Raw genomic sequence first — 16,671 nt, 5'->3', positions numbered from 1 at the left:
TAGATTATGCCGTGAACAGATGTAGAAAATAGTCAAAGGCTAATAGGGTGCTGGCTTTCATATCTAAAGGGCTAGAGTACAGGGAAGCAAACATAATGCTGCAGTTACTCAAGATCCTAGTTTGACCCCACTGTAACTTTGAGCAGATTTAGGCACCACACCTCAGGATGGATGTTTTGGCCCTGGTGGGAGTTCAATACAGTTTACAATGATATCCTTGGACTTCAGGGGTTTGAGGTATGAGGAGAAATTAGACAAATTAGATCTTTTATTGTAGGATTTAGAGAGTTAAGGAGTAATCTAATCAAGGTCTTTATGTTGCAGCTGTACAAAACTTTGGTGAGGCCGCACTTGGAGTAATGTGTACAGTTCTGGTCGCTATATTGTAGGAGGGATGTGGAAGCATTGGAAAGGGTGCAGAGGAGATTTACCAGGATGTTGCCTGGTATGGAGGGAAGGTCTTATGAGGAAAGGCTGAGGGACTTCAGGCTGTTTTCGTTAGAGAGAAGAAGGTTAAGAGGCGACTTAATAGAGACATACAAGATGATCAGGGGATTAGATACAGTGGACAGTGAGAGCCTTTTTCCTCGGATGGTAATGGCTAGCACGAGGGGACATAGCTTTAAATTGAGGGGCGAAAGATATAGGACAGCTGTCAGAGGTAGGTTCTTTACTCAGAGAGTAGTAAGGGCATGGAATGCCCTGCCTGCAACAGTAGTAGACTCGCCAAGTTAAAGGGCATTTTAATGGTCATTGGATAAACATATGGATGATAATGGGATATGTAGGTTAGATGGGCTTAGATTGGTTTCACAGGTCAGTGCAACATTGAGGGCTGAAGGGCCTGTACTGTGCTGTTATATTCTATGTTAACTGGGAATGATGAAGTAGATAAACTATGTTTCCACTGGTTTTATGAATGAAAAAATTAGAAACAGAAGCAGACCATTCAGGAACTACCCCCCTCCGCTTGCCAGATCCACCCCATTTCAGGGTCCACATTCCCATATATCTTCAGTTAATCTTTTAGTCCTCTTACTTAACAAAAATCTGTCTACTTCTGCCTTGAAAATACTTAACAACCTCACCTCAATCATTTTCTGAGGTTGGGATATTCCAAAATGTCCCAGCCTTCAGAGGAAAGAAAATCTCCTTACCTCAACCCTGAAAGTATAACCCCTAATTTTAGAACAGTGCCCACTGGTTCTGGACTGACCCACGGAACGAAACTTCCCTTCCATTCCACTGCTTGCTGTAGTGTTCCAGAGAAGCTCAGCGCAAGCTGGAAGAACAACGCTTCATTTTCTGCTCTCAATCTGCCGTTAGAAACCACCTGTTGTTAGCCCTTAACAGTCTCCCTTAACAGCTATTCACCCTCCGAGCCAGATTGTTATTCACTCCTTTGACTGCCCAACTGGTCTTCTCTCTCTTTGGTCTCTGTCCCCACCTATCATTTTACTCAGACTCGTCCTCGTCCTCCCACCACACCCCCCCCCACCCTATCTTCTGCATATAAACTGATATTTTCCTAGCTACCATCAGTTCTAAGAAAGGGCCACTGGACCCAAGACGTTAACTCTGAATTCTCTTCACAGATACTGCCAAACCTGCTGATCTTTTTCCAGCAACTTCTGTTTTTGTTTCTGATTTATAGCATCCGCAGTTTTGTTTTGGTTTTCCTTTCCATGCCTACCATTCACCTTCGTGTGCTTCAATTGAGTCACCCTTCGCCCTTCTGAACTCCAGTAGAAACATATTCTAGCTGTGCAGCCTGCCCTCACATGACAACCTATTAATTGCACGGTGTTAATTGAATGAATCTTCTCTGAACTGACTCCAGTACATTTACCTCCGTCCTTCACACAGTATTTGAAGTATATTTCCACTACCACCCTGTATAAGTGAGGCATTGTATCTTTACTTATATGCTTAATTCCTTTTGTAGAGTAGCAACGTATTAGCTGCTTTGATTATCGGAACACTAACTCATTGTGACGTGCACCAGAACACACTAATCCATCTGCACTGCAATTCCACTGTTGTCTGTTCAAGTAATTCTGTGCTTTTTCATTCTTCCTTCCAAAGTGAACAACTTCACTATTCTTTTGCTGTGAGGTACTTTTGAATGAAGGTTATGAAAATTCTTTGCAGGAATCTAGTGCCAATAAACCTGTAGCATTACTTTAGATTAAACCATGAGTGTCTTATAATGGAGCACAATAGGAGAAAACAAATTTTGGACTTGTAATATTTCAACGTATGAAATGGAATGATGACTGAAAAAGGACAAAATAACCACTTAAGGACTCATTGATTGTTCTGATGTCGGAAAGAGAAGGCTGGTGTAGGGACAGATAAGACTATTAGCCTTGCTTCCTTTTTTTTAATGTTTCTTTTAATTTAAACACGGACAGGGTTATGTGTGTTACAATCAGTCTCTTCTAGATAGAAATCAATTGAGTTCTTGCAGTTCAGCCTCTTGTGTAGGAAATTCAGAAGTACTATCACTAGAATGCTTTGCCATGCCTGTAAATATGTCTTGTATTGGGGTTATGTGAATAATGGTCACTTGGTCACAAGGTAAGAGCGCAATTGACATGCACAAAATCCATTTGTAATAAGGAGTCACTGTTTTGGTGGTGAGAGGGGGAGACTGAAAAAGTAAACCACTTTGGTGAGGAATGTTTGACAGTAAGTTACAGAAACACTGCAGTATGTCATGTTAGAGGAAGAGGAATTCACACTGAGCAGGAATCAGATATATCAATTTTAGGGGAAGTTCTTTGCATTAAAAGTATGACACTCATTTTTGTTTAGAAGATAAGGTACAGTTGTTTCCTGTGAGCTGTAATAGTCTGTTAGTAAATATGACATTTTGCATATGATTATCAATGATGTCGCTTGCAATTCTACCAGTAATATGCCCTTCAGTAAGTGATCCTCATTGCGACAACAGGGAATGACATCCAATTAGATTGTGTGCAGTTATTGGAAAGGCGTTTATAGTTCTGAAATTCGCTAAAATCAAGACCAGTGAAACCAAGCACTTCTCCCCAACGCAGTTAAATATAAGCATTCTGAATGTGTTTATTTTAATTTGAAGCAAGACCAGTTTTTGATCTTTCTAGGTGATGTGCTCAAGATTAATAGCAGAAGTATCATGACTCACTAGGATAGTGAGCTGGAAATTGAGCCCCATTATTTTTGGAATGTCACAAATTTGCAGATTTGACTAAACTACCAAATTGCCTAAATTTACCTAACTGAATGCTAGACTCTTTCATTAACAAGAAAGTAAGTATTGTAATCACACTTTTTAACCAATGGCAAGAAAGAAACATGAACTGCTTACTTAACTCTATAACACCAAGTCGGTCCCTTTTACAAACTTCTCTACACACGCACATAAACAAGTGAACACGCACACCATGACCGTGATAATGGGTGGGGAAGGTGAAAAGGTCCAAAAATACACACAGTCCAAATACAAGATTTACAAGCATGGCAAATCATTCTAGTATTAATGCTTCTGAATTTCCTATACAAGAGGCTGAACTGCAAAAAAAAAAGCACCAGTTCGGATCCAGACCCGAAACATCAGCTTTCCTGCTCCTTTGATGCTGCTTGGCCTGCTGTGTTCATCCAGCTCTACACCTTGTTAGTTCATATTGAAGATGCTGAGTTATTTTCTTTTCATTCCTTTAGACTCTAAGGACATGTGGTTATGGGAGTGCCAGTGTCTTTCTTTAACCGGTTGAGGATTCACCCATTCATTGTCACTGAAGGAAGTTTAAATAAGGTATTGTCGTAGATAACAGTTTGCATTGAATTCCAGTAATTAATTTGAAAAACTACAACATCTTATTCCACAGTTTCCTTGATTTAAAGCAGTATCTTTTCCCAGTTTTTAGTCCACATTCCAAAAAGGAAGAAATGTTCTTTTTCAAAAATGTTCCTAGCACAGCTACACACTGAAGGTTGATATTTTGTCAAATCCTTAGGCAGAGCATTCCCCAAATCTGTCACAAGGTGGAGCTCCTCTTAGTATGCTGAGACAAGAATTCAGTGTTATTTACACGTGAAATTGTAGACTTTGCATTCTAAACCTGTGTGAGAGCAATTCCAAAAATTAATGATCCTCTGAAGGGAGAAATTCATTCCTCTTCATATCATACCCATATTTATTTGGAGCAGACAGATGATTTACACATGTTGAGTATTAGGGTCCAATTTTTGCTTGGCCTGCACAGTGACTTTTAGCTGCTTGTATCCACTGAATTTCAAGAAAATTGGTCGGGATGTGAGACCCAAAGAACAGGTGATATAAAATGTCTGAAACCTAGGTAAATGAAGGAGTCAGATCAAAAGTGAATGCCACTGAATCTAATCTTAAAGATGATAATTGTCTTCAAATTTAGTTAGATCTTAGCCTTATGTAGACTATATTGAAAGTGTTTAACAATTTGGTACTATTGACCGGTTGTATTTTGTGTGATGCCTGACCAAGCACTTCTCTCTAACATTGTCTACTTTTAACAGGCGTTCCAAATGTGTTTTTTTTTCATTTAATTAAAAGCACAATATAAATCTAGTCAAACTAGTTTGTGACTTGCTTAACAGGCCCGAACAAAACAGTGCAGTATTAGAAAACCCTGCAAACAAACCGATCCTATAGCTGAGTCTAGGAGTGCTGCAGCAAGTGTCTCACTACCTGACTCCCCAAAGTCTTGTCCATCATCTATAAGACACAAGTTAGCAGTGTAATGGAATCCTCCCTACTTGCCTGGATGGGTGCAGCTTCAACAACACTCAAGAAGTTTGACACCATCCAGAACAAAACAGCTTGTTTGATTGGCATGACATTCACAAGAATCCAGTCCTTCCATCATTGTTTAGTGGGCAGCAGTGTGTCCTACCTATAAGGTGCACCTCAGAGATTCACCAAGGATTTTTATACAACACCTTCCAAACAAATGACTACTTCCTTCTTGAAGGACAAAGGCAGCTGATACCTACAATTTGCAAGTTCCCCTCTAAGCCACTCGCCATCCTGAATTAGAAACATATTGCCATTCCTTCGCTATCACCAGGTTAAAATCCTAGAAGTTCCTGCCTAAGGACATTGTGGGGTCCACAGCCTACAGCATGTGGACTGCAGTGATTCAAGAAGGCAGCTCACTACCACCTTCTCAAGGGCAACTAAGGGGATGCAATAGTGCTGGCCAACCAGCATTGCCCACGTCCCACATCCGACGAGTGAATCAAAAAATAAACTTGCTTCTTTCAAAACCATCAATCAAATCTATGTAAAACTGTTTCTCACTAAAAGTAGCTGCTTGATCCATCCATTTTTAGAGTCATGTTCGAGGCAGGCAGCTGGTAGATATCTATTTGCATTACAATTGACTAAATCAAATCCATTCTTTCGACTGTTGGTGGTGACGTTGGGGACTTTGCTTAATGTATAATGAGTCACTAAATTGCTGCTCACCCTTATGAACTTTAAATGTTTCAGTGTTCTGTCTCCTCTTCATTTCTGCTCCACATCTTCTCTTCCTATGCAGTAATCTGTGAATTTTTTCAAAAATATATTCTTATGGTTGGGGAGAACCACAGATCAGCACCTTGTCACCATGGTGGATGGCTGTGGAGTCAAACCCCTCGTAAAGAAAAGACCGTAAATTATAGGCACACATCTTCAAAGAATCACTGAAGAAGTACTGCATTGTTCTCACTTCTCAGCCAAGCAAGCCTTGAAGAATGAGGAAGTACCACCCCCGCCGCCCCTGTCTTCACCAATACTCATCGCTTATCTGTTGAAGAAGACAATTGTTGATTTGCACCTAGTCCTTTGAGAGATTTCCTTTCTCTGAAAAAGCTAGTTGCCCTTATCTGATTCCCTTTGTGCTACCTGTTCACTGTCCCATCCTCAAGTTTTTGCGTGGCATCCAAAATGTCATGATTCAAAGAATATCTGCATCTAGTTCTGTTAGCGAGTTTTCCATGCTCTTTACTACTACATCTAATCTATGTCAAGTTACGACCTTTACTTTCATGTTTTCGTCTGTTGAGACTAATTCTACGAGATTTCCATTTTGCACCATTGCAATGATGTATAACCATTTTCTGGCACAGTACTAGAGTTGCTTTCACTCACATCAGTACCTTCACTTTCTTACTTGACATCTTTTAGTACCATTTTGCCTGTCCATTGACCTGTCATGGGGCGGCACAGTGGCTCAGTGGTTAGCACTGCTGCCTCACAGCACCAAGGACCTGAGTTCGATTCCAGCCTCGGGCAACTGTCTGTGTGGAGTTTGCACGTTCTTCCCGTGTCTGCATGGGTTTCCTCCGGGTGCTCCGGTTTCCTCCCACAGTCCAAATTTTTGCAGGCCAGGTGGATTGGCCATGCTGAATTGCCCGTAGTGTTCAGGGAGGTATCGATTAGGTGGGTTATAGGGGGATGGCTCTGGGTGGGATGTTCTAAGGTTCGGTGTGGAGTTGTTGGGCCAAAGGACCTGTTTCCAGGGATTCTAATTTTAATTTTGACTGAATATTGAACCAATATTTAAACTTGCAGGTAGCTTTTCCTGCATGTCCCACATTTGCCGCATTCTTCCCCCCCCCAGTCATTGTGGCCCTCTGGAACACAAGTGACTCAAGTAGCTAGTTGTCTCATGGATGTAATGTGTCATGGTCACTCACTTTAACACTACGCAGTCTCTGATCCAGCGCGTTCTGTGGTTTAGGAGTTTCACCATGAGCACTGTGATACAAGGTGTTTACTATGTTCAGCCATTCAGGGTCAGTAATTTTGCAATTAATTTTGCTTTAATGGTGAGGAATGACTGTTACTAAGCATGGCAATTAAACTGTTAAGTATTATCCTCCTGTTCCCAACCTCTCATCTTACAAAAGCCTTTCCATTTCCTGTGATCCTCTCTTTGTAGCATGTTGAGCATCCTGAACTGAATTGTGCTTCAGAAAGCCTTGACAATGCCTCTGTGCTCTCCCCATTTCCTTTGAGACTTCAGCCTGAATGAAATGCCACCTTCTTGCATGTAAACTATTTAATTCATTCATGGGGTATAGATGTTGCTAGTTTGCCAGGGTTTTGACCATGAAGTGGTCATTGTTTTTTCACTAGGATAATTGATTAATGGACCTAAGTTTGTTCTTGTTCAGATTCCTTCTTTTTAAGTCTCTCGGGTTTTTTTGTCTTTCCATTTTCATGGAGAGTTGGGGAAGATAAATGTTTTCAGTGGAAGTCACTGACTTCAGGAAAGTAGCTGATAGCCTTTCATTTTTGTCCTGCGTTTGCAGTTTTGTAACAATCCGAGACATCCAGAACTTGCAAACTAAAAAGGCAAGGAAGCTTAAGAGAAGGAATTCTAACCAGAAAAGACCCAGGTTCATGGATCAAAGTGAAAAGTGACCATTGCATTATCGTCAACAGCGTGCTGAAATCAAAAGCGATTGTGAGAAACAATCTCAAAGTAACTACTAGAAGCAACCTTATTTTGCACAGCTAAAAATGTGTACCAGTCATTAAACTTTATGCTATTCCGACTCTCTATTCCAGTTTATAGCCCCAAAAATGAAGAAGGTGGTCCCTTACATAGTTCTCCTCCTAGAAAGAACTATCTCTCAGACAGAAATCAATTTGTGATTTTACCCGCAGACTAATAGATGAAGACTATATCCTCCAGACGTCACAAAGGAATTCTTTGCATGAATGTCCCATACCAGATTCATGTCAATTTGCAGTTTGGATGATCAGTTTAAAATTTTATTGCGCATTTCATCAATCACTCCTTGATTGGTTTTGCACAGTCCATTGGTAAGGATGTTCAGCTGCATTACTGATGGCCATGAAGTTTATACTTGTATGCATATTTCTGAACTCACAGTAAGTAAATTCTCCTCTATTGTCAGTCAGAACTTTTTCTATTTCCCAAGTTTGGTTCTTATTCATTTCTCTATGATTTTGTCTGCAAGAACATCAGGGTTGTTACATGGTATTTTTTGCAGAAAGACTAAATTTGCTTGTCAATCTGCAAGTGTTGAGGAGAAAGTATTCCTATCTTTGCTCCATCCACTTAAATTCATGGCTTTGCTAAAGTTGCATGTCCTACCAGTAGGAATTGGAGACTGTTGTGGCATTGTTCTTAGCTCTGGGACAGGATGTCCCAGGTTTGAATCGGACCTGCCCTGGAATCCATTGTAATGTGCCTGAATGTAAATAAAGCTACAACAGGAAATAATGCTGTTCTTTGATATGTTTTACAGATTTTTCAATTCAGACTGGCCTGTTCTATTAGCCTCCTTTTTAATCTTTTACCCACTACACCTACATCTTTTAGATGGATTGTTTTTAACCTTTAACAAGTAGGGTAAGCGTATAATCTGTGTAAATTCAGGCTTTTTTTTAAACCTCTCATTCTTCCCACTCATTACTGTTAACACTTACACTCTGCAGAGCATCAGGATTTTTTTCAGTGATGCAGTAGCTTGACTGGGTAAACTGCAGACCCAATACTTTCTGAAAATCATTGTCGTTCTCCTTGTCTTGTTTCATTTGTGCCTTTCTTACAGCTATGCTATTGGCTAAATATTATATCTTGCAAGAGATTGTATGAATTTACAATTCTTTTTACTGATCCGTGTTGTACATCACCAGCAAGGATTCTTTGACCTTACATTGATGCCAGCTATGAGTGAAATAAAAGATTTAACCAGTCATGTATGTTGAATGCAATCAGCAGTATCTAAAACTGTAGGGTTAAGTCCAGGGCTAACAAATTTATCACAGTCTAAAACATCGGAGCAGCATAATTTGTTAAGATTCATCATTATTAGCCCATCCATAGTCTTCATTATCAGTTTGTCCTTACTTGGAACCTTAAGTCAAGGTTACCACTTTACTTGGGCACTTTGCTGCGTAATAGTACTTCATATCACACTTGAAGCACCTATCAGCAGTTCTGTGTGCAGTGCTGCTATTCATTTACCCATTATGTTTATCTTCTGCTGTAACCATAAGACCTACTAAAAGTGCTTGTTGTCCTCATTTTGCCCATACTTAGTCTTTTTTCTGTTGACATGATACCTGCATCTGTTTTGAGACTGTGTTGAAAGCTGATCATTGTCTTCAGTTCCCTGTATGAAAGCAAAATGTTTAATTTGTTCTGTGATGTTAGAAGGAAGTGATTTTTGGCCCAGGGATTTATTTGTAAGGCAGTCCGTGTAATCCAATGGAGATTCCTCAAACATTCACAAACAATTTAAAATGAGTTGCCTGTCTATGTTAGGTACTTTAGCATAAATGCGTCATTTAAATGCTAGTATTTATCCAGGAATCCCTAAACTGAATCTTGCCATTCTTTTTCATGATCTGTTAAAGCCCGTGATTATACTCCATGGCTATCTCAATGGCCATCTGATGCCAGACATCCATCAAATTCTGACTGTGTCTCAATTAAAAGACCAGCTTTCTTGTAAGCGTTGTCCAAAAACACTAATAAAATGTCCAGGCTTCATGATCCAGCTAATGGATGCCTATCTGTTACTACTTAACGATAAACAAGAATACTGTGACCATAGCTTGTTAGCTGTTTGATTCAGTGCAATGCCTGTCCATATATCCTCCCCATTCTTCCATTGGTTGTGTGGTTCAAATTTTGAGAACATTGGGCAGTGATTTTACCCCAATCTTTAACCAAACCAGTTGTATATGGGTTTTGCTGTTTTTGTCAATGCCCACAAGAATTTTAATATTCCTGCCTGAATTTTTGTTTTTAGTTCCCAACTTTAAGTCAAACATCCACTGCTTATCTTTTTAATATCAAGAAACCCTTGAGTCTGGTATCAGCCCAGCAGCAAATTATTTGACATTTTAAGCTTTTATTTACACAATACACATTACAAGCATAGATTTTCTCAACAGGCACAGCCCAATTTCAATATGAATATAATCTCCTATTATAGGGGCCCAAATGAATTCCTACATAATACTCGCCACTCATCCCAGCAGTGACGTAAAGAGTGATTAATATGTATTTGTAGAATTTACAATAGTGTTTGGATTTTAAACTCGAGATAATTGGCTCTAGGTGTTTCTGTATGATTTAATAAGATGGTGTATTAATTTTATTACGTATAATTTAACCAGTAACTTGTTATGCTTTCTGAAGCCATCGTTATTAAACCAGTATGTGCAGCAACCGGATGGCACGGCAGCTCAGTGGTTAGCAATGCTTCAATTCCACACTTGGGTGACTGCGCAAACTTCACACAGACATTCTGCGTGGGTTTCCTCTGGTTTCTTTCCACAGTCCAAAGACGTGCAGGTTTGGTGGATTGGTCATGCTAAATTGTTTGCACAATCCAGGGATGTGCAGGCTAGGTGGATCAGCCAAGGGAAATGCAGGGTAATAGGTTAAGGGAATGAATCTGGGTGGATTGCTGTTTGGGGGGTCGGGGTGGACCCAATGCGCTGAATGACCTGGTTCCACGTTGTAGGAATTATACAAACCAAACAACTGGAGGCACTCCTGGAGTGATGATAGGAATATTTTTGCACTGTAAGTTTTATAATGAGAGAGAGCAAATATTAAAAGGCATTAATTTAAAGGAGTTTCTGAGAATATAGAACTTTGATAACTGGTGCACTCTCCAGACCTGCTGAGTATATCCGGTGATTTCTGCTCATGTATTTTGAAATCTTTTAAATTGTGCTGTATGGCTTGGTTTGTGCTATTTTATCTTCAGTCCTTTGTCTAATAATTGTTTCAGTTTTATGTTAAAACTAAATCTGCAAGTTTGCATGTTTGTGTTTCAGTGAGAGATCACCTTTCTTAAACTTTTTTTTAAAAAATTGTCAGAGCTGAATTTTAGGAGGTAAATTGCATGCTCCCAACCACCTCGAAAAATAACTTTGCAACTGACTCTGTTGAGACTGTTTATAGTAATGGTACATTGAGGGCAGTCTTAACAACTTCACTGTGAGTTTTTCACTCCTCGGGGAAAGATAGTCCCAACCTTGGTGAAGGTCAGCCAGTTTAGTAAATCACCCATGAGAGCAGTCTTTTCAGGAAGCAATTTCCTTCCATTATTACTATGCTTTACTGAGAAAACTGACCTAGTGATTTTTTTTTGTTTTACAAAACTTGGATATGTCCATTTTATTTCGTTTGATCAATATTGGTGAAGTCCTTTTACCTTTTAGGGCACAGACAAATGCGGGTCAGTTTTCAATTGTGGTGATAATATTGCGATGTCATAGTCATAAATCTTACCACTATCACTGCACATAAACTAAGATGCCTTTTCCATCTCTTTTGTTTCTGTCAGGTCACTATGTTCGCAACATCTGTGTTTATGGTTTGGGAGACCTGGAGTGGCTTGTTCAAAAGGACTTCTTATTTGCAAACAAGTTTGAAGTCAACAGCCACCCACTAGTGGCACAGTGCTTGGAGCGGTGGTTAAGACCAAGGACTTTGTCTCATTCTGAAGTACCAATTCAGCAAGAATGGTACATTAAGAATAACAAGTGTTTCTTTGATATTGAAGGCAATGACTGCAGCATCCCTTTGAAGTGATATACGAATCCTTGGTTATATAAGAGGCAAGATAAAGAGGAATTTTTGTGTCCCATGTCCCTTCTCTAATCCTGAAAGGAAGCTGATTATCTGTCATTGGTTAGATGGAAAATATTCTCTCATCTTCCTTTTTGAATTTAATTGCTTCCCTCATGTCTTTCCTCTGCCCTTCAATTTGTGTCACCTTATAAGTTTGTTTTTCATATTTAAATTGTTGGTTTTTGTGCAGGACATCATTTATAAGTGAAGAGGATGAATGGATGGTCAGCACTCCGATCACTGCTGTCACTAATGTGCAATCATCTGCTAGAAGATGCAGAAAAACAAAATTTTCCCTCCTTTCTTCTGCTTGCTCAGTGCCTCCTTCACTTAGTACTCTTCACTTTCCCAATCTTAAAAGAGTTGACAACATGTTGGGACTATAGATTACTTTCCATAGAGTATGTTGATTGCCTGCTTGAGAATACCACGCAACCAAAGGATGCCTTTAAACTCCAAAAGAAAATATGAGCGAAGTGGGGGGGAGAAAGCTTTCAGAAAATCCACAGGCACTAAACAAAATGGACTCCATTGATAAACTTAAAGGAGCATTAGACCTGGCAACTCAAACATGGGATTGCAAGAGACATCGTCAGAATTGTTTTTTTATAAAAATTCTAATGCAATATCTAAGGAATTATAAATGATTTAGTAATGTAACAATGGTGGGTAAACATTGGAAACAAGTATTAAGGTATCAATTTAAGAACATCTAAGTTAACATCTCAATTAAAGGAAAATATATTTGACAAATTTTACTGGCATTTTCTAAGAATGTAACAATTATTTAGAGGATGAAAAAAATGGGTATTCGTTTAGAACGCCTGTGATAAGATTCATCAGACGACTTAGGGAAGTAATGAAAATCAAAGGTATTGAAATTCGTGTAAGACGGTGTATTAGTTTTATTATTGATGAGAAAATAGGTGTATTTTATTAGTAATTTTAATTCTAATAGAATCACTCAAAACAAAAGGAATTTTATGCGGTTGACTGCTGGTATTTTTGACTGTTGGAAATGCTGCAAGTATTGAAAGTCATAATTGAAAAGTTAAATTACCATTGATATTGTAAAATGTGATGACATTGTATAGTGAGAAAATAACTGGTTATTGATAAGGAATATAAAGGAAATCATTGTGCATTTATAATGTACTTTTGATATAGCTACAAATACAAAGGCACTTTAAAGATAAATAATTCAATTTGAATTAATGGCAAATTAAAGAATGAGCTGCTACAAGGGATAATAAAGTGCTCAGTCAAGGAGAGAGGTTTAAAAAGTGAAAAGATTTAGTGAGGGAATTCCAGAATCTGAAAGATTTGGTAACTGAAGGTACAGTTCTGAATGATGGGCTGAAGGGAAAGGCTGATATTAATAAATTGCAATCAGAAGAGTACAGAGTTCTTTGGATTGGAGGTAGGAGCAAGTTACAGGGATGGGCAAAGCTGAAAAAACATTTAAATGCATGGAGGAGAACTTTACGTGTGGAAAATGTGAACCAGTATAGATCACAAAGATCAGAGATTACTGGGAGCAGGATTTTGTGAGGAATAGGATACAGATGGCAGGTTTGGATTTGGTGGAATCTAATATTGAAAGGAGAGTCTCAGTGAACAGCAAATATTACAGAAGCACTTAGAATATTTAAGAAACTATAATTTGATGGACCAAGTATAAATCCAAAGAAAAAGTTGTCACAAATCTAAACCACTGGTAAAGCACAACCTTTATATACGTAATACGTCATAGAAGTATTATATCTACATCAGATCAATATTTGCACAATTGCAGGTGCACTGAAAACAAATGTCAAAGAAAGGGAATCTGAATAAGATCAATTCTAGTTGGCAGTCCCTTGATTTGAACATGACATCAGGGACATAAGTTTCTTCTGTGGGTCTTCATGTGACAGTTCAGGCTGAATCTCAACTTGCAGATCTTTCGACATGAAGGGAAGGAAATCTTATGAAGTAGTGGAACCCAAAGTGCAGGATTTGTATTCTTTTTTCTTCTACTGCCACTCTGTCTTGTTGTTTAAGGCAGTTCGACTCAGCGTGATGCAACTCAATGGGCAAGTTATTAAATGATTTATAAATGAGCTCCATGCAGTCACTTGGGTCAACACTGCTGTACTTGAACCTTAGAATGTCTTTGTAGTGTTTTCTTTTGCCCTCACCGAACACTGGCAAGGACCTGAGGGGGAGATGTTGTGCCATCCAGACAGTGTCCTGTCCATTGTATTTAGTATTGTGTTCGTTTTGCCTGGTTTCAAGAAGGACACCGATGTCTGTTTGCTGGTCCTCCCATTAAACAGAGCGTCATAGAATCAAAGAATCCATGCAATCCAGATGCAGGCCATTTGGTCCACCGAGTCTGCACTGACTCTCCCCCCACCCCCCACCCCACCCCACCACCACCAAAAAGAAACCAACCAACTCAGAGCCAGCTGCTTTATCCTATCCCTGTATTTCCCATGGCTAAGTCGCCTCGCCTGACAAATCTGAACACTGGGGCAACTTAGCATGGACAATCCACCTAACCTTCAGATTCTTTGGACCAATGGAGAAAACTGGAGCACCTGGTGGAAACCCATGCAAACACCGGGAGAACATGCAAACTCCACGCAGACAGTCAAGGCTGGGATGGAACCCAGCCCCTGGTGCTGTGATTCAGCGCAGTGGTAACCACTGCCACTGTTCTGTCCCAATGTGGTGGCAACATTGCTGTTAGAATTTCTGTCGAGGTCCAGTGTGTCACTAATACACAGTCTGTAGTTTCACTGCCGTGCAGGAATGTGATGCTTGACAACCACTTTGTAGGTTAGACTTCTGTTTACTCACAGAAGTCTTAGATGCAAACACTTGCTGGTGATCTTCTGAGCTGTGTGGAAGCCAAAGAGTGGGAAATGTTCAACATGTTGCAGTGTTATCTTCAACAAATACTGAGCTGATCAGTTTAAATATAAAGGGAGCTAAATCTATTCTCTCTGTAGAAAGGGTAAGTAAAATTGAATGTTTACATTACATCTGTAGTATCAGTGTAATGTGGTGTTTGCTTGTAAAAAATCTAAATTTGCAATTCCTGACCTGGCTGTCAAAGGAACCACTTTATTCCGGAGTCAACTTGGCCCCTGACTCTTGAGTCACGTAAAGGTCTGTTCACTTTTGACCGTGAAACCACTTGCGTGGTATAATGGTATAATGTAATTTTGCGGAAGGTTTGTAGGAGGACTGTAAAAGTGAAGGTGAAGATATTCTTTCTATATAAGCAAAAGGAAAGATTTGAACCAGTGATGTATTTGTAGTTGTAAAATTAGGCAAACACTGCACTCTTTGTGCATCTTGTTCACTTGCAGTGCTGGCTACATGTCTCCCCCTCACCCTGGCAATTGGTACTGTACTTTAGTTTGTGTGTTTTTCCACTTTTTTTTAAGTAAAGAATTGTGTTAACGATGTTCAGTTGACCGCATAATCATCACGTAAACAGAAAGTGAATGGTTAATCATGTGCACTGTGGTAAACTGTTGACAAAATAATGTACTTGTTTCTTGTACCACTATGGTGTTTGAAGTCTGGAAATTACTGTTAATTAGTTTCATATTCCACTATCTGTTATTTTATTGCAGGTGTCAGATGATTGTTTTCTAAATTCAGTGTAATATATGAATGTTTAATGTTCATGTGCTAACATTACTGGATTAATCAACACTAATGTGATAGATCCTTTCATCACAGTAACTGTCAGAAGCTTTAAGATCTTGATCAGCATTTTGTTGGTTGACTGAATGTTACATTCTTCACCTTTTTTGTGCTTTTGAAACAAATCTTGTATCCCCATAGGAAGTACATGCAAATGATGTGCATGGATGAAATATGAATACTGACAATAAATAAGCCTTTAACAGATAACACTGACTTTTTTGCAACTGGCACTGATTCAATAGACACCTGGATAAACAGGTTTTGAGTAATAAACTAGTCTATATGTAGAATATTTTACAGGCAACACAGCTAGCATCCAAATAACCACTGTTTGAAAGATTTGATAAAATGTATGTAGAAGGAATGTATTATGTGACGTAACCATAACATTCCCTTTAAATTTCATCCAGGAATGGACTTCGTGGGCAGAATTGATCGTCTTTGCTGTAATGACTTTCTTCAAATGTAATTGTTTTGCATTGAATGATTTATTGTCACTTGTATTTTACAGTGAATGTTACAGTAAAATACAGTGAAATGCTTCAACTCTCACCACAATCACGTGCCATTTTGAATGCCATTTTAAGAATAAAAATAAAAAGATATCACTAAGATTGTCAATCTGTGTTCTGTCTCTGCCAAGAGTCCTAGATCACCAACAACACATGCGCTGCCACCTCTCCTCCACTGCCTTGCTGCCAGCTCTCACAGTTGCCACTCCTCAGGTGCCATCTTTTCACCGTAGGCCTCATTGTGCTTCCACCAAAGCCAGAGCCAGGTGCCATGTTTAACATGCACTCGACCTGCAACCAAGTGTCCCTCAGTCTGCCAATAACCACGAATCGCCAACTCCTGGCTACTGCAACCAGGAGCTGCTGCTGATGCCTCAACATTAGCCAGGGATCCCCACTTTGGGCATACCATGCTGTGTCAGGAGTCTCTGCTGTGGGCCTGCTGCAATCAGGAGTCCTTGGGTCTGCTCCTGGGCCAGGCAATTGCCTTGCCAGGTGTCCCACTCAATCTGCCCTCAGATTTTGCTCCTCTGTCACTGCCAACAGGGAGAAGATGAAGACAAAGAAGACAAAAGACATAAGGGAAAAGGAAGGAAGTGGCTGATGTGAGGCGGACAGGCTCAGGAGCTGGAATGCTGGCATGGCCATCTTGTTTTTTACTTGAGCCGAATGATATGGACTAATATTTTATTTTCCATGTGTCATTGTCTTTCTATAATGTTTACCAAGAACCCAATGTCAGTGGTATACATTTCAGACTGCAGTGATATTTTATGACAATGGAGGATGTTTAAACGTTCTGATGGAGAGTCAGC

At 39.5% G+C, this 16,671-nt stretch overlaps 1 protein-coding gene across 2 annotated transcripts in view; it reads left to right on the top strand.

The window, feature by feature from the left end:
• Positions 1-15,965, top strand: part of LOC125464008 (beta-1,3-galactosyl-O-glycosyl-glycoprotein beta-1,6-N-acetylglucosaminyltransferase 7-like) — a 46,573-nt gene extending 30,608 nt beyond the window's left edge. The window contains exons 3-4 of one of the 2 annotated variants that reach the window (XM_048555940.2): positions 3,706-3,799; positions 11,353-11,466. In XM_048555940.2, coding sequence (XP_048411897.2) covers positions 3,706-3,758 — 53 coding nt within the window. In that variant the 3' untranslated portion in view covers positions 3,759-3,799; positions 11,353-11,466. Of the gene's footprint in view, positions 1-3,705; positions 3,800-11,352 lie in introns of both variants that reach the window. The other variant, XM_048555932.2, reaches the window with a different exon arrangement.
• Positions 15,966-16,671: the final 706 nt, after the last annotated feature.

The sequence above is a fragment of the Stegostoma tigrinum genome, chromosome 2 (genome assembly GCF_030684315.1).
Source record: "Stegostoma tigrinum isolate sSteTig4 chromosome 2, sSteTig4.hap1, whole genome shotgun sequence".
NCBI lineage: Eukaryota > Metazoa > Chordata > Chondrichthyes > Orectolobiformes > Stegostomatidae > Stegostoma > Stegostoma tigrinum.
This window is presented reverse-complemented; position numbering and strand designations above follow the sequence as displayed.